The 18,612-nt window shown below is 29.2% G+C and overlaps 1 protein-coding gene and 1 long non-coding RNA gene across 2 annotated transcripts; both read right to left on the bottom strand.

The window, feature by feature from the left end:
- Positions 1–7,722: 7,722 nt before the first annotated feature.
- LOC135122392 (uncharacterized) lies at positions 7,723–11,590 on the bottom strand. The gene is made up of 3 exons (XR_010279367.1): positions 11,429–11,590; positions 9,287–9,403; positions 7,723–8,255 (listed from the first exon to the last, which is right to left on the bottom strand). It is a non-coding gene; the product is annotated as an uncharacterized LOC135122392 (long non-coding RNA).
- Positions 11,591–14,959: 3,369 nt separating this feature from the next.
- LOC135122390 (uncharacterized) lies at positions 14,960–18,092 on the bottom strand. Its single transcript, XM_064046568.1, has 15 exons — positions 17,923–18,092; positions 17,804–17,860; positions 17,644–17,745; positions 17,373–17,451; positions 17,187–17,287; positions 17,062–17,134; positions 16,853–16,949; positions 16,738–16,802; positions 16,424–16,671; positions 15,961–16,025; positions 15,810–15,910; positions 15,617–15,752; positions 15,459–15,542; positions 15,208–15,285; positions 14,960–15,151 (listed from the first exon to the last, which is right to left on the bottom strand). The coding sequence occupies exons 1-12, from the start codon at positions 17,923–17,925 to the stop codon at positions 15,673–15,675; spliced, it is 1,071 nt and encodes a 356-aa protein (XP_063902638.1). The 5' UTR covers positions 17,926–18,092; the 3' UTR covers positions 14,960–15,151; positions 15,208–15,285; positions 15,459–15,542; positions 15,617–15,672.
- Positions 18,093–18,612: the final 520 nt, after the last annotated feature.

Here is an 18,612-nt window from a genome sequence, read left to right as displayed (position 1 = left end):
TTAAGCCATTAGTTAGTATATGCTTGACCTCCAGTTTATATTCAGCAAGTATTGTTGTAATACGTTTGGAAGTATTAATTTAAAATAGTTGTCCAAGTTATCGTTTATTGTGGGTTTCGCTCCTATTTATAGCCTTTTTCATTTTTATTTTACGCATAAGACAAATTTCACATTCTTCAATTTCGATATTTAGGCAAATTCCTTTAAGGTGGTGATAGCTATTGTGGCTATATTTGTAGCTATCCTTAGGAAATATATTGGGTGTCTACTGCTAGTGATAGAAGAAATATAATAATCGTCACCGTGTCGGTGGTTCCAGGAATAAAGAGTTCATCTCTCTCTCTCCCTTAGGCAATATTGCTATTGTTTTTATCTACGTATACCTTATTATGATCTCAGTTTCAAATCCAATTAATGAGTGGAGGATGTGTCTGCTAACGAGTAATGCTACCCCTCGCCCTCCAACCTTCATTTTTACGGTTATGGCTGTATACGATATAATTAGGTTTGAAAAATCTGTTCCATCCTTGATGAGTTTCCGAACTTAAGAGAATACCAATACTTAGTCGCTCGCATGGTTCATCTATCTTTTCTCGAACTCCATTGGCATTCCAAGATAATAATCTAAGTTTTATAATAATTTGGTCAACCATTTTAGTGGCAGCTAAGGTTTATTAAAAAGATTATTAATGGCTTTAGCGACTTGAGTGCTAATAACTTATAGTGAAGACATAACCTGATTAACAAATAGTTTTTGCAGATTATCATTATATCGTTGTAAGTAGGCACAATAAACTTGTCGGAGAGTATATGCGCGTATGAGAGCCCTGGTGTGAGCTCCTCCATGATTTTAGGAGAACTGTCTTTAAAATTCCTTTTCCTAAGAGGCGCATTCTTGGGGTAAAAAATACAGTCAAGATAATTGGCGATGTGTTGCTCGCCACTATTAGCGCAGTTAGGGGGCCGTCTCTTTCCTTTGCAAAGCTTGGAGTAACGAGATTCGCCACATTTTACACATCTGAACATCAAAGTGCAAAATTGATCAGTATGTTCGTATAACTGGTACCGAAAGCAGTGGTCAATTCTTCCCGTTTACTTTAAGGTTCCACAGTAACGGCCATAAATCCTGTTTTTCTCGAAGCATAAATCTTTTCCCGATTCTGACTTAAGGAAGTTTTACAAGTACAAGAAGAAACGGGGTTCGCTTTCTATTATATTTTCGCATTCTGATTACTTCACTCGGATGGCATCCTTGAATTTCAAGTTCTTTTTTTAAATCTTCTAAGTCCATGTTAATAAAGACGCCTCAAAAAACAACTTTATGTACTTTTTCGAGGGGTAAGCGATAGGTGGAGTATTTTAGATTTTTTGGTTAAGTAACCTTACCGAAAATCCTTTTCCGAGGACGGCAAAAACCCTAATTCCTCAAGCTACATCTTTTGCAACTTATATGGGAACATTGTTTTCCTCAATTAGAATTCTTATAATAATGGGAGGTATTTTTACTTCTCTTATCATTATTACTTGCAATTTAGTGTTATTATCGTAATATTTACTGTTTTTATTAATATTACAGTTTTTATCACTACCACTTTCATCAACACTACTATTGCTGTCGTTATATATGTTATTACTATTATTTTTAAACTATTAACATTGCTATCTTTTTTTTTATTTTTTACGGTAGTATTAGGCAAAGATTTGGTAGGTACATAATAACCTGTAGTTTTGTCGGGCGTGTTGATATCCTCTTGAATATATTTCTTATGTTACTCGTTAAGAAGTTGGAGAGTAGCGTAAGTATTAGATCTAGTAGCCTTGGCGCTTAACTTCCTAAAGACTTCTCACTTTTTGTAGAAGCAGTTTTACCGGAAATTCTTTTTTCATACTCACATAACTTAGGTTCATAGTTTATTTCTTGGTTTAATAATTTTCGTTAGTATGAGGTGGTTTATAATCTCTTGTGGATCGAACCCGTAGGAAAATAACTTAAAATAGTTGACATTAGAACTAGCTAAAGTAGAGAAAATTAAAATAAAAAAATTTAGTCAAAGAAAAAAGTATATATATAAAATCAATGGGAGTATAAATGTAAACCACCATGTATGTATGTACAAATTTATTTCTAACACATATATGTAAGTGATCAAAGTATTTAAGGCAAATGAGTAGCAAAATGTGGAGGTGCGCGAGTCGCATCCATAAACGGCAAGAGGAAAAAAAAAGAAGTTAAACAAATAGACCTCGCAAAGAAAACTATTGGCCTGCTATGACGAAAAAAAAAAGTGCGTTTAAAAAAAGTGTGGTATTTTGTGACCTGAAAAGAATCTGCCAAGGATTTCTCTAATAGACTAAAAAAATATGGCTCCCATCAAAACGAAACTGATGGGGATATGTATTACAAATAACTGTGACAATCTTATAGATAGATGTGTTGGCGATTGTATCATTATTGGAAACCACATCGCCTTTATAAAAAATATAAATAGGGTTATAATATATAGGATATAACAAAATTAACAGAATCCCTGGAGTCGGCGAAAAATGATAACTTAATACTTATGAATCAAACCTCTAATATTATTCAACTTTAGCAGAAATATCCTTAAAATCTTAAAAAGAAATTTAAAAACATCTACCCCAACCAACACTTGACTTAAGCCCTTGCCGAAAGGGTACACTGTGTATTAGTAAAATTAAGTGGATTCACTACGTAATTTTACTGTTAGCACTTGATTTGACATCTCCTATGCGACTTCTATAAATTTTTACCTTATAACGATGGACATATAAAATGCACTGAAAAACTTTGAACTTTAATCACACGAAAAACCTCTCTTTATGTATGAAACACAAGGAGCTTACAGATAACATTATACTAATCGGATGGGACTGTGACTCTTCATGGACTGAAGGATACGACTACAGAACCACAAAGGGCCATTCTTAACAGCTACCTTACTAATATCAATTAACCATAGTATAACACCTCATGTTTTAATCCCGAATTCCTGCTGGAATGAGATGAGATCCTTAGAAAAACATTATTTAACTTTCCAGATTATTAAAAAATTACTTTTTTTTATAATATTCTACTATTACATCCTTCTTTCTCCTCCTTTACAATTTCTATCTTCATTTCGGTACCTATCATATTAATAACTAAATTATAACATTTTTTCGTTATACAAGAAAATGTTTCTTAAATATAAACACAAAAATGCCATCTTTTAAAATAAATACGCAAAACACTACCAGTTAAACCAAAAATATAAAGCAACCAATTAAAAAAAATTAAACTAAACAGAAATTATAAGAAAAAAAACTAATTGAGAAGAAAAACATAATTTTTAAGAATTTTATCAATATAACGAAATTTATTTTTAAATACGAATATGATAGTTACTGATTTTTGTGTTTTTTGCATGGTGCCGGGTAACCTAAATCAAGGCTAACCAAAAATAAATAAACGGGGATATTTTACCTTTCGGCACAGGTATAATCACAGTTAAAACACCTCGGTAAACTCAATCTTATCATTTTCAATTATATTTCCCACTTGACTATTATTTAAGACTCTAAAATAGCTCTTTTCCTCTTCTAAGGCTCCTGCTTTCATTCAGCTACATCTTAGTTCCTCTTATGACGAAATAGCATGGCACCAAAAACGGGGGTTAAAATACTAATGTGACTAAGAAAGGTTTATATATAACTATATGGAAGGAACGCCCTATGGTATTTAGCTACTAAATATGTCAATAAAATGAGTATCCACGGCACGGTGTTAAAAAATTGAAGCTATTTTAATAAACACGCTAATAATGGAACTATTTTAAAGTTTAGTGGGGCCCGAAAAAAACAGAAACCATGTCTTTTTTTTTTGGACGTTCCCAAACAGTTTTAATTTTTTTCTATTCAATTAAATTGGGTGCAACTAGGAATGTAACTCTCGTGGACGACTAAAAACCTGTTTGAGAGCTCATGTTAAAGATCGAGTACCGGAAAATGCCATTATTAATAAGAAATAATAAAAAACAATCAGAAATCGGGGAGCGGCGCGGTATATATATAATACTAGCTAATAGCACTAGAATAGTGCTATTAGCTAGACACTCAGTTTAGTTAGAAAGCGAGCCGAACTATAGCACTAGCACTAATGCGACCAGACAAAACAAAATCGCATCAGCTCCCGGAACAGGATTAAAGTACTATTAGAACATATCTCATCATGCAGTGCTTGTTAGATAGGCGTTTGTCTTTGCTACTAACCTTCAAAGTAGTAGTGTACTATATGACTTAGCTATTTATTTTCAAGTTCTCATTCATGTTTCTCTTAGTTTCAATAGTTTTAATTTTTTCATTCTTAACTTTTTTTTTGTTTTTATTTGTTAGTCTGGCAAACATAAAGTAAATCACAACTCTATTGTATCAATCATTATGCGAAATAGAAGTTTTATTTATGCGCCATTTCCATATAGCTATAGCTATTTCAATAAAGTAAACGATATTTCTCACTCTATGCATGTGCTTGTTCGTTTGTGGGCCAATTTAAACATAAATCGTAGTTCATTTTGTTCGTATCACTCACTCCTCGATATTATTGCGGAAAATAATCTAAATTACGCATTAATTTATACTTAAGTTATTGAGAGATTTGTTTATAATAGCTCTTATAAAGGTAGGATTGGACTAAAAATATTTATAAGAATACAACAATACAACATTTGTCTTTGTTGCTATTATAACCATGGCCTAAAAATCCTTATCACCAAAGCTCATATCCACCAATAGGCTTAAAAAAAAAAACCAAACTTACGTGAAGTTTCTAAACAGTTCAAGAGAATTGTTCCTACCTTTTTAAGAAAAATTATGCCGGTTAACCAAAGTAGGGGATATTTAAACTTAGCCACACTAATATTATAAAGCAGTCTCTACCTTTAGTGTAACGTATGTGTATATGATTTTATCCTGAGCAGCAATTTTTTTTTAACTTTTGGGTCAAGTCTTAGCTTAAAACTTCTTCCCGATGTAGAGTAGCAAAGATCAAAATGAGGGTCAAGTTTTGCAACTTTCAACTTTGATTTGACGAAATATTACGTTTAATTTGTTAAAAAGCTCCTCGATTCCTTTATTATTCTTTCTAGGGAAACGCGTCCCGCGTCTCTTTTTTTACAATCTCGTTTTCAGTTTTAATTTGTACTTTTTAGTTAGGTTCTTAGTTTTTTAAGCTTATTTTTTTCTCCTTCATTTCTTTATTATTATAATTATTTAATAAACTATTCTGTTTATGTTCTTACTATTCATGTATATTACTTTTTGTAAATTTAGCGCTCCTTTTTATCTTCATAGTACTCTTTGGACTTAAGGCCGGAAAACATAGGAATTTAATAACTACTTCTACTAATTTAACTCTAATGTATTAACATTTAACTATGAACTCGGTCTTTACTTAAAAGAAAATACCGCATTAACTAGCAGCGTTGACGAAAAGGTTCACTAAATAATCCAATGAACAACCCGAGCGATATACCACTTTTCGGGCTGAAGGAATCGACAGCTTTCAGTCGTCCTCAAAACTATCAACTTTATATTAGGATTGAGTTACTATATAATTGCAAAACGTGGTGTCCTGAAAGATATATGAAATTTAAATTATAAGGTGTAAAATATCGTTTGGTGATGGTATCACTGCGACCATTTTCTCGTTTAAATAGTTTGTTCAAACTTTTGACTTGGAAAAGAAGTACTTGGATAGATACTTGTTATATACTTTGAAAGAGCGGGTCTTGCGTCACTCCTTTTTAATCTCAGTTCTTAGTTTTGGCCTCCTTGTCTTCCTAGTATTGTTCAGAGTTTTCCTAATGATTTAATCTTGTTCTCTTACGTTATTTTTTTTTAAAATAATGAATTGTTAAGTAGCTGCTCTTTTGCTCTTACTACTATTTCAAATATACGTTTTGAAGTTTTAGCGCGCATGATTATCATTATAGAATTCTAAAGGCCATTGTTCTCTTAAAAGTTATTTATTTATCTTATACTATCTTTATTCATCATTCCTGGGACTTTCTACCTTCGTAAAACTTTACGTTTATATTGGTAACAAAACAAGCTTTTTCTATACCTCGAGTTTGATATGCTATAAACTTCTTGCAGTTTTTGCCTTCGAAAATTAAAAGTAAAAGCCTTAACATCGCAAAAGATTTATTTTTTAAAATAAACACTAAACGTTTATCGCTATCCATTGGTATCGTCTTGAAATATAAAATAATATTAATTGCCCCTATTATATATTTAATCTGAAAACTTCAAGTTTGTTAATTAAAGACTTGTCAATTATTTAATACAAAAAGAACATTATTAGGTAGTTTGTAACTTTAGATACAGGTGGGAATCGTGTTAGTACTGGGATGGAGACTCCCCATTCTAGTAACTAAAACGTAGTAATAAAATACTCATTTAAAAACTAGGACGCTAGCAAAGCTATCAGAGGCATGATGCCAATTTAAACAAAATTTTAAATGTGGCAGAAAAAAAAGACTTTTTTCTATTATTAACATAAAAATCCATATAGAATATTTTTGCGAAAAAAGAAGGACTTTAAGCTATGAAGTGAAGGAACGTTTACATAAAAAGAAAGTATACCTTTTATCTTAATTTTTCTAGTTTATTTCTCCTTAGTATGTTTCGTAAAGGCCTGGTTTTATTATTGTTTTCTCTTTTTTAGTAAGAAGAGAAGGCGCAAAGTAAAGAGTAGGCGAGTAAATGCGGAACGGTATTTCAACAAATAATAAAGAATAAAAATAAAAAATATTGGTTTAAATAATGAAAAATTGTTATATTACTGTAACAAGGAGAGTGAATAAAATTCTTGGAATATATAGAGAGCGTAAGTAAATTAAGAGCCTGTAAGGAAGCTAACAAGAAATTCTGATGACTTTTACATATTAAACTCTTAGTGGATTCTTAATAATCTCAGCTTGTTAATAAAATTTCTCACAACACCTTTATGTAATAGAGGATGACTTCCATACAAATGTTCTAACTCTTTGAATGGTTTCTTCTGGACTAAAGCGATGGCTTTAATATGTTAATCACAAATCTAGCGCTTCATTTCTTATTAGATCAAGGCAAGTTATCAGTTTTATACTATAAAAAAATGAGGAAGTTGAAAACAAAATAATTTACATTTCTTTTAACTTGCTACGCCGTGTTTTACGTGCTTGCTCTCAAGCTTAAAATCTAATAACTTGCTAAAGGAAGAATAAGCCAAAACTGTAAATTTTATAACCTAAGTTTGCTGTAAGAAAAGACTATATTAAAGATTTTTTACTTAATAAAACAATGTTTTTACAAGTTAGCTAATGGCACCATTTTTTAAGGTCACTGACAGCATTTTGTTGACTGGATAAATGAGACATTTTAAGGTCCGCAACTATTAATCAATATAAAAATAAAGTTATCCTATAAATTATACTAAATTCCCACCTTAGTACCCATGAAACTCAACTCTAAACAGATTTTCTAATTAAGCAACGACCATATCTCCATACTGTTATGATCAAGATGTAAACAAGCAATTTAAATTAAAGAAATATACACAAGCATTTATTCCACTTTTTCAGTAACATAATAATGAATTGTAAAATAATCATAACTCATATTAAATGACGCTATTCTTTTTTAAAATTAATTTCTTTCTAAATATTCATTCCAGCTCAAAAAGTGCTAATCATCGTTATAAAGAAGCAAAAAGTCTCGCCGCCGCGAAGCATCTGGAATTAAATCGGCCAAATGGGCTATAACGGGTCGGACACGAGCGGAGTTTCCTATACGAGTTTCAAACATTGTGAAAAAGTCGCTGAGGGACAGACGCCCTTCCCTGTACCAATCAAAAAGTTGGAGAAAGGAAGTAAGCTCTCGAGGGTTAGAAAAGGCGGACGCGAGGGCTGGCCTAAGGGTTAAACCAGGTGATTCAGAGGAAGTGGGCCGTTTCGCGTGCTTATCGTTATTATTAAAACTATTAATAGTATTATTATTACTATTACTACTATTAGTATTATTGCTATTACTATTAATATAATTATTACTATTACTGTTATTATTAATATGCAAGTTAACTTTTATTAGATCTTGCTGCTGCTTTTGTTTATTTTTACTTATAACACTTTTCTCCTTAACGAAAGAAGTCGTTTTAAGAGAAGCGGGTGGGTTAAAAGATGCTTGTAAGCTTGAAGAAGGAAGAGGAGGAAACTCTTCTGCAATGCAAAGTACAATAAATACATTAATAATAATAACAAGTATTTAGCAAAAGTTGACTTCCGTAATATTGCTACTGTTTTTATATAAAGTGCCAAGGTAAGTACAGTTTGGAAACATAATAAATTTGCAACTAAATGATATCACTAAAAATAATGAACAGAGCTTAAGCGTGTGCGATGGGAGAATATGAAATGAGAATTTTATAATTAATATAAAAAATCCAACTTTTACATAAATAATATACAATAGTTGTTCCATAAAAATAAATAAATAAAAAAAATTAGATACACAAAACCTTTATACTGTATTATTACATATAAAACTTTAAAAATATTACTTTTTCCTTTTTTTTTTTCTTGTTAAACTACTTAAATTAATGGTAAGCTAACTTTTATTTTAAGTATTTCTTTAAGAAAATTATTACAAAGTCATTATATTTTTATTACTAGTATATAAAAAAACTGTTTTCTTTATTAATTATTAACTTAATAAGGAATATCACTAAAAGTTCAAGTTATTATAATAATTCAATTTTATGTAACTTAATGTATCTTTCTTTCTTTAATAATAAATAAATTAAAAAAATAAGTAAATAAAAGTTTTATAATTACATCTATACAAAATCTAATCATTTAAAAAAAAAAACTTTTCTATATAATTCTTACAAACTTTTCATTATTAGTATTATTATTATACTTCTTGTCTTACTTATAGTGTGAAGTAAAACTTCTATCCATATAATATAAAAATGACAACTTCTGTTATATAATTAATATTCTATTACTTTCTAGTATCTTATTTCTTTTCTTTCAAAGTTAATAGAAATAGAAAATCGTATATTTCCCTAAAATACTTTTTTTAAAATCAGGTTTCCTTATAAAACTATTATTCCATTTTATAACTATTATATAAATAATATTTGCAAGTAAATAAATATTTAAACTTAAAAAATTCAAAAAATTAAAAATACTGTTGAATTTTCATATACTAAAATTAATAAAATAATAATGAATTAAAAAAATTGTACCGTCAAGCGTTTTCTTTTTCACATGTTTGACTGGTCGATAAAGAAATGGCTTTGCGGTCGCGCCCGGAAGACTCGGGAATGCCACGGGATCCAATACAGACTCAAAGGAGCTCGGGGCTTACATAAAAAATTAATAATAATAATAATAATAAAAATAAAATAAATATAATAATTATTATGAATTATTAATATATAATTATAATATAATAACACTAAAATAGATATAAAAAAATAAATAATATAAATGTGTATAAAAAAATTATAAATTTTTATAAGAATATTAATAACAAAAAATTACATATAATAAAAAATAACATATGTATAAAAAATATATAAATCATACTAAATAATTCAATAGATAAGTATTAAAAAGATATAAATAGAATAAAACATATCAAAGAAAAAAATTAAAATAACAATAAGTAATTAAAAAAATGATATAAAAGTAAATATTTGTGTATTTATAAATAATCTTTATATTCTAACAATAATAAAAGTAGAATAATAGAAATTATTATAAAAAAATAATAAATAAACAAAATTCTTAGGATTATAGTATAAATACATATTAAACAAAAAAATACGTAACATTAACTCTAATAATATATAAAAAATTAAAAAAAACAAATCATCGTTAATAAATAAATAACACTTTCATAATTCATAAAAAATAAAAAAAAGTTGTGTATTCAGAATTATCAATAATAATAACTAAAGAGGTAACTTTAACAATTTATAATAAATAAGAAATGGATAAATATAGTACAAACGATAAATCTTCATTAATAATAAGAAATGAAAAATACAACTTTTATAGATATTATAAAAATAAATAAATAGAAAAATATAATATATAAATAAATATAAAATTTTTTATAAAGTAATGAAATACTAAAAAAACACTACAAAGAGGGATTATTATTATTTTATTATAAATAAATAAATAATTTATAATAAATAAATTAGTATGTATAAGTTTTATAGTCACAGCGAAAATAAAAATCAAATAATAATAAATATTAATAATTATAATAATAACTAAAAACATAAGTAAAAGAATCTAAATTAACCATCGTCAATTCACAAGCTTTTAGAAATCCAATAAAAAAACAAATTTACTTTAAACACTGAAAGAAAAAAAACTTTAAACTTTTTTTTTAAAAATAAATACTAGTTTCTTAAAAATCTTTCAAAACACTGCAAGAAATTTATTAGTACAGATATGTTTAATTTTTTTATTTTTTATTTTTACATTCTTTGCAATAAAAATCCTTTAGATAATCTAAAAATTAATACAAACTATTTTTTTCTTGAAAGATGTAAACTAGAATATATTTTAAACAAAAAAAATATTATTTTTTTATTCAACATTACTTCCTTCTCTATTTTTATAAACTATAAAAATACTTATTTAAAATTAGATATATATATATATTCTTATAAAAAATTAAAAAAAAATGTATATTTGAAAATAAATAATCATGAATACAATAATAATTATAAATACATGTTTCTATTAATTTGTAGATAAAATATTATATTATAAATATATTTATCAATATTAATAATTATATGAGAAATTGTAAAATATTCAAACTTTTTATAGATAAAAATTTTGATTATAAACTTTTTAATATATAATACTCAAAGTAAAATTTCAATAACATAAAATAAAGTTCTTCGAAATAAAATTCTTCATAAATTTTGTTTTTAAATATTTAATATTCACTTGAAAATAAAAAGAAGTCGAATATTTTCTTATCATATAAACATTTTATATAAATTTTTTTTTTGCTTAAACTTAATATAAAAAGAGAAATAATAAAGCAATAAAATCACAAAAAAAATAATCAAAGTTAAAATTTCCAACTAAAAAGTAAACCTGTTATAAATAAATAATAAAATTATATAATAAAAGTAGTAGCATTAATAAAAATATTTAAAAATTTTAAAAAATAAATTATTAAATATAATCTTTATACAAACTACCATTCATAAATTACTAATAAGATAACTCATAACTGTATTAATAGAGCAACAATAACCATAGAAAATATAGTTAAAAAATTCATATATATTTTATTGAAACTATTAAGTAAACTGACTAAATTTTTATAAATAGTATGAAGATTTTAAAAAAACCTTTCTCTTCTCCAAGTCTAGTATTTTGTGGAAGGTCGTTAGCACTTGCAGTAGTAGCTAAAAATTTCTTATTTCGATTTTTATTACGAGACTTTTCTTTTTTATTTCCAAAATCAAAATCAAGTTCAAGCAATCGGAGCTGTTTTTTTTGGTTACGAGAAGACCCTTGCATATGCATATCGGCAAGATGTGCCTTTTTCACAGATGTTTTAACCTCGGAAACTTGTCAATCACCTTAAAGAAAACTTTACCTTATACTCCATTTCCGTTTCAAAAACTATAAATTTTTTTTCTAAACATTCTTTATCAATACAAAGAAAATGCTTTTGAGAAAAATGTGACTCAAGCGCAGAATAAGTAACAAAGTAGGATTGGCCACCGCCCGTTCGGCGTGCACAAATGTGGCAACTGTAGTGTTTTTCTCGAAGATGGTTGTAGAGATCTGTTTCATCAAAATAATAATCCTAAAAATCAAACAAAATAAAAAAAATGAAACCCACTAAAGTAAATTTGTTATCAAAAAAGTCTAATACATTACAAAACTGACACAAAAAGTGCCCGCGATGCGCGCGATCACCCCTGTCTCCTTTGCGATAGTGAAGTTCGAGTTTTTCTTTGGTATAAAGATTTTGTTCACTGATAAAAAGATGAAGATGGGCTAAACACAGATCACAATAATATAGATCATGAGCAAGTTGAACGTGTTCCTAACATAATAAGAATTCGATAAAAAATCAATATTTAACTTTAAGTATTTTCTATTATAATGTAAAACACCTTCAAGTCGTTTAAAGAGTTTTCTTCCTTTTTACAAATAACGCAAAAGAAGGACAATAAACGTATTACTAATTGTTTAATCTTGTTTCCCCCGTAATAAATTTTATTGATGGGATCCCAAAAATGTGCTGCTTCGTTAGATAATAATCTGGAATCCATATTATAATCCTCATATTTAATTTTCAATTTACTGAAAAGGACATTCTCACAAAGTTGTCGGCAAATTGGACAGCTATAATTTTTAGCAATCACTCGTAAACGAAGGGAACATTTATAGCATACGCCGATATGGTTGCACTTACTAATAGCAAAAACTTCAATTCTTTCAACACAAAGTTTACACTCAGTAAAAGCCAAAGAATATGTATTATTTTTCTTACGTGGAGACCACAAAGGTTTCTTATAACATATACTCTCACCTAAGCCCGATTGTGTGTGTTGATTAGTATTTAATATTGACAAAAGATTAGAATTCTTTCTAAAATTTAAAGGAGCAGGATCTGTCTGTAATAACTGCGGAAGGGAAGAATTAGTGTCATGGACTGAACGATTTGACTTAATAAACTCTTTATACGGTTTTGATCCTCCAGAATAAGTTGGTTTTGGCCGAATTGTATTGTCCGTTTCTTGTTTATGGGTGTAATCCTCCATATTCAGTTTATAAAAATTTACACAAACAACCAAATAGCCAAAAATAATATTTCTCTACATATAATATAACAACGGTTTAAGGCTTATAGTTGATTAAAAACCAAAAAAAAAATTTAGCACTTTTTATACAATAGATATCAAATTCTTCTCAAAAACTGAGCAATATTGTAAAAAAAGGGACTTCGAATTCAGTGTTCCGTGTACAGAAAAGCCATCCATGCAATTATTCTTAAATCAGAAAAATATATATGCAAGAACCAATGAAAGAATGCCAAAGGCTTAGTAATTGTAATGAGCAAAGTCACATGCTTAAGCAGTTTTTCGATCAGTGTATTTTTCCAGTTAAAAAGCTTGAGGTAGGAAGTTTTCCGGTTTTTTAAATTGTGTAGCTACTTTCCCATTTTTATTTGAAAGGAGGCGAAAACTTTAATTGGTCCAAAAAACTTCTAAAAGCTTTAGAGGCCTTGATAATAAAAGTTTGTGGTTAAAAACTTTGAGGTAAGTAATGGAAATTGCTGAAAGTGAATTGCTATACATCCCTTTCTATTGGTTTTAGTCATAAAATGCTTTACGATCTATGAAGCTCAAAGGTTTTTACCTTTGAATTTAAATTAATGCTTTTTTTAGAATTTTTTGGTTTAACTAGATTTATATATATTTAAATTAATTATATAAAGTTTACAAGCAGTTCGATGCTGAATTTAAATTTACGAAAGCATTATAAACATTACTACTAGCAATACCAGAAAACATTTTTACATTCTGACTAGTGTCCAGTGTAGTATATAGTTCCAGAAGAAGACGATAAATTATTGCTCAGTTGTACTACGCAAAAAATATGTTCATGATTTTTAAGTTTTGTAAAGGTTCTGTAATATGTATAGCTTTAAAAGGTCAAGTCGGAAGAACACCTTATTTTTAAGGTTCTTGTCGGGTTAATAAAGCATTATCAGACCGGTAGATTTTTAAATTAAGAAAAAATTTGTTGCGGTTGTCCAATTAGTTTTATGACTTATATCGACAAAATAAATATTATCTGTACTCCAAATATTATTATAAGTAATTTCTTAGCACTATAGGTAATTTAGACTTTATAGTGCCCAACTTTTTGCAAAATGATTTGTTGTATATCTTAAAAAAAATTAAAAATTTATAGGCTTCTCTATTGCAGAAAAAAAGATATTACTAACTAAATAGGTATAACGCAATTTTAACTTGTTATGTTTTCTGCGAGCCCCAAGCAGGGAGACGCAAGGAGCAAAGCGCAGACGGTAACTTAGTATATCAAAAGCAGCACCTAATTCTCACCAGGTTGATGGGCCAAATTATTTTTCATTGTGGTAGACGACTTAAATTGAAGCCAACTTCCTTTTTCAAAAAGTTACAGCCCTAATACTTTTCAACCGATTGAAATTCAAGTGAATTAAGTAACTGGAAGGAGAATTTATAAAGTCAAAGGTACGGTAAAACCTTCAAGTAAAAAGGAAATATGTTTTTATTCGGCTTCATGAAGTTTTTAAGCCTTGTGTTCTTTTTCATCATTCTGTTAGTTTATAGTTTTTTGTCTTTCTTAACGGTATTAAATATCAAAAACACTCTAAAACTTCAACTTTCTGTCGACGTTAGAACATAAATTTCCGATGCAGTAGTTTCTATACTCTTTCAACAAAGAAGTAATAAGTATGAAATCCTACGCCTTACCTGGTCGCCTGAACTGGGCAAATAGAAATTTGGGTTTAACGTGTTACTTTTTACTTGAATTTTTTTTTGTGTATAAAATAATTACAAAGATTTCATGGCGGTTCGTGCTAAGAACTTCTGTCTTTTGTACTCAATAGATTAGGTTATTTAGTCGTTTGGGTTCGTGTTTAAATTTGAAATATTTGAAAACTTAAGAGTTTTAGATTATTCTAGTGGAAACGAAATTTATAAGGGCATAACAACTTTTTAACTATAACATTAAGTTTCTATAATCAACTAGTCAATAAGATTTATTAATAGTATAGTTTTGTATTAATAAACCACTTGAAAAGGGAAACAGAGAAAACAGAGTTAACGGTATCTATGGAACGCGTTAAAATTTAAAGTGTTATTTTTAATTGGAAAGAAAAAAGAATCCCTTGCTGTTTTCCCTCATAAAAGTTGCTTTCTTCAATTATAAGGTTATCAGGGCGTAAAAAAGGTACGAAGTTAAAGGCTCTATTTATCAAAGCCTAGTTTTTTCAGCTCTAAGTTTAATTCTTCTAAAGAGCTTTTAAGCGCCGCCACTTCGTCATCTTTGCCCGCACTTTTTGCCTTATTTAAGGTAAATAAAGTTATGTAGATAAAACATATTAAGGAGGTAATTGCACCTGTTCAATAAATTCTAGTAGTTGACTTCTATGTTCTATAAAAACGTCGGAGTCTACAGAACTGGGGCTTCCCCTTGACTATTGTAAAGTTTATTCAGTTAGTAAATCAGCAACGTTGCGTAAAAAGCAGATGCTTACAACGCACTAAAAAATATAACTAAACATAGTGTTAAGGAATACTATTTTTTGGCTTAAACACTTCACTTATAAGAGTGATCTATACATAAATCTACTTTTATTAATACAGAGACTTGCTGATTAGATAATCCGGAAGAAACAGGTTTTTTATTAAGAGGTTCTTTAGTAGGAAGACGCTGCAAAGTAGAGAGGCAAGCCTGAAGGTAAGTCACACGCATTATAAACTTTACAGGAATAAAAACTGTTAAAGCAAATATAAATAAAAAAATACATTTATATAAATTTGAATAGCCCTCGTAATGTTAAGTTGGACGATTTCTTCATCACCTAACAAGTCCTTGCAAGCTCTTTTATCGGAAGAGCTAAAGTTCTTTTGGGGCCCAATTGCGACAGTTGTGAGATTCTTACTGTTTCAGTATAGAAGTATATATAAAAAAGTTTCGGTAACTTTGCAAAAAGTCAACGTAAGGCTTTATGCCTAATGTCGTGTAGTGCTTCGATGTAGGCAGTGATTCTGGTTTTTATTTTTTTTCCCAAAGCAAAGTCTTCCGCAGAAGAGCATTTTCTTTAAATGATATGAAAAAAATGGCGCATTATATAAATTCTTTTTAATACTTGCAAGTTATAAGCTCAGCCTGAGCAATTAGTTTATCGCAATCTCTTTTTAGACGTTCCCACTTCTATAAATAACAGAGAAGAGAATAATGAGACGCCCATAACTACAGGGTTCTTTGAAAAGTATTGGTAACACTAAATTGAAGGCATCGTTAATTTTTAAGAAGAAAAATTCCTTTAACAAGATGATTACAAACTTAAACAGAAGAATTCAAAAAAAATCGAAAGTTATTGCAACTCATGATAACTGGTATTCACGGAAAACTCCGGTTTACGCAAGTGGACCGAATCGGCTCATACCTTGCAATTAATTTAGTGCTGTTATCCTATTATTCTACTACTTAATATTATTTGTGGTCTTAAAAGTACTAGAAAAATAGATATATATTTTTTACAAGCAAGACGAGACTTAACGCAAAAAAAGGCGAGTAGAAGCCATAATCACGGGGAATCTTGATCGTACCTGATGCGCTTTTACAATAGCGGGTTGCACGTGCTCATTATGAGCTCGCTGGCGACTGCGAAATTTAAGGGCTCGTGCACACTCAAGGCACGTGAGCAACTTGGAATGTTTGTACAACTTTGCGAGATCAAGGGAGCTTAGAGAGATCGTTGGGCTCCTAGAACGTGGGGGGTGGGCACCCTGGTCATCGCTTAGTGTTCTGAGCGACAGTGTACTATTTTTCTTGAAGCCTATTGGTTCTTTAAGAACTGACAGTGTGGAGTAAATAGAAATAAGAATCTCTTATAATGCAAGCAAATATATATTTTTTTGACCAAGAAGATCAGAATAGCGTAGGACAGTATTGCAACAATAATAGCATCTCGTTAGCCCACAAAGTCTATTAACAACTCTTATTATTACTATTTTTAATTTAAATTATGAATATACCGGCAGTGATGCTTTCTAAGCAATATAGTGAACGAAGCTCCGCAAAGAGAGCACCGAGTAATGTTGGAGTCGTCTTCCCAGGGGATAACTTGTTTTTCTGCAGAATTGATTGGTTTGAAATTATATAAACACTATTTTGAAGGGCATTTTAAAAAAGAGAATGTTCAAAATTTTATATAAACAATATTTTTATATAGAAAAGCAAACACCGATGGGCGTTCTTCTGAATTGAAGAATAGTTGATATACTCTTATATTCTTCATTTTCATATGCTTGGAACAGCTAAGCACAATTTATAATTATTATTATAATAAATTTCAAAAAATTGATTTACCCTTTCCAATCTGCCTAGTAATTTATTAGCTTCGAGTTCTGAAGATGTTAAAAAACTTTTGCGGAGTTTACTATATATATTTGTCTTATCTCTAATAGCGCCTTATAAAGTTATTGAAGTTTTAAAAATTACTAATAAAGTAGCCTACTACTATTAGTAATAAAACTTTATAACAATAATCGACACCTATACTATTAAGAGGCTGCCCAGTTATGAAACAGGATTTACAAACGCGGCAAGAAACTCCAAATTCTTGATCGGGAATCTTTTATGAAAGAAAGAAATTTATGTTTTTTTATTGTTGTATAAGTATAATTAAATTTTTAGTTAATAATAGTTTTTTTAAAAGTAATATAAAAACTGAATAGCATAATTGTATAAAGAAAACAATACATTTTGTAACTGGGTTACTTTAGTGTTAAAAAAAATAACTTTTTAAAAATTGATATAAAACTACTGCACGCGCATCCAGTTTTATTTTCCAACGACAGTGTTCTTCGCAGAAGATTCCACCACATCTTCGACAGTGATGCTTTTTGTTAAGCAGAGAAAAACGGATCTTCAACGGTTTATTGTAATTATTATAGGAACTTAGAGGGAGTCGTTTTAAAAATTACTTGACAGGTTGGCTCCATGCAATTAAACTTATTGTAAACCCAGTGAGCTCGAGTAACCTGAAAATCATTGTATCGTACTTTAATAATTTGCAATTAAAACTAGCTAGTGACTAAAGTACCATAGTTTCATTTAATGGCGGTAACGAAGTTTTTAATGCTTTATGAAATAAATCTATTGTGTCGGTTTTCCGGGAGTGTTCTACTTCTATATGACGGCGTAATCCGGCAACTGAGAGAAAGCTAGTCACGCATTCAGGGCAAAGAAAACCTTCTTTTTTGGTTAAAAAAGACTCTGACACACTCATAATTCATACGTTTAAACTAATAGTTTGGGAATAGCAAACATTGGCTCAGTAATCGCAGGCGTTATCGTATCGCTTGATCAACTAAGAGGCGAGGTCTCTTTTCCTGGCGTCCCCCATAGATACTTAAATGTTTCAGGGTATATTTTATAATGACTTTGTATATTAAAGAGGTTTTCGCAATTTTTATGACGCAAACCTTTTTGTGTAAGGTATGTGAGTATATTGTATACGAAAAGTGAAGTAGATACTTAAAAAGACAGTGAATAATTTATGGTTGTAGAAGTTAGGCAGTTATCATGATGTGATACGATTTCATTTTTTAATTAATACTATCTTGGTTATAAAGTCTCAGTAAAATTTGTCATAATTTAGTTTTTTACAAAAAGTTTATGGCCAAGTAGGGCGGAGTTATACAAACCATGAAGAGGGGCATATCGGCTTTTTTTGTTAACTAATTGAGCGCGACCGGAGTTTGAAGCCAGAACACTTCTTGTAAATTGTGCA

The sequence above is a fragment of the Zophobas morio genome, unplaced genomic scaffold, assembly GCF_036711695.1.
Source record: "Zophobas morio isolate AGI-343-1 ecotype UQ-CSIRO unplaced genomic scaffold, CSIRO_AGI_Zmor_V1 ptg001181l, whole genome shotgun sequence".
NCBI classification, from domain to species: domain Eukaryota; kingdom Metazoa; phylum Arthropoda; class Insecta; order Coleoptera; family Tenebrionidae; genus Zophobas; species Zophobas morio.
Note: the sequence above shows the minus strand (reverse complement) of the source record. Positions and strands in the feature narration are given on the sequence as shown.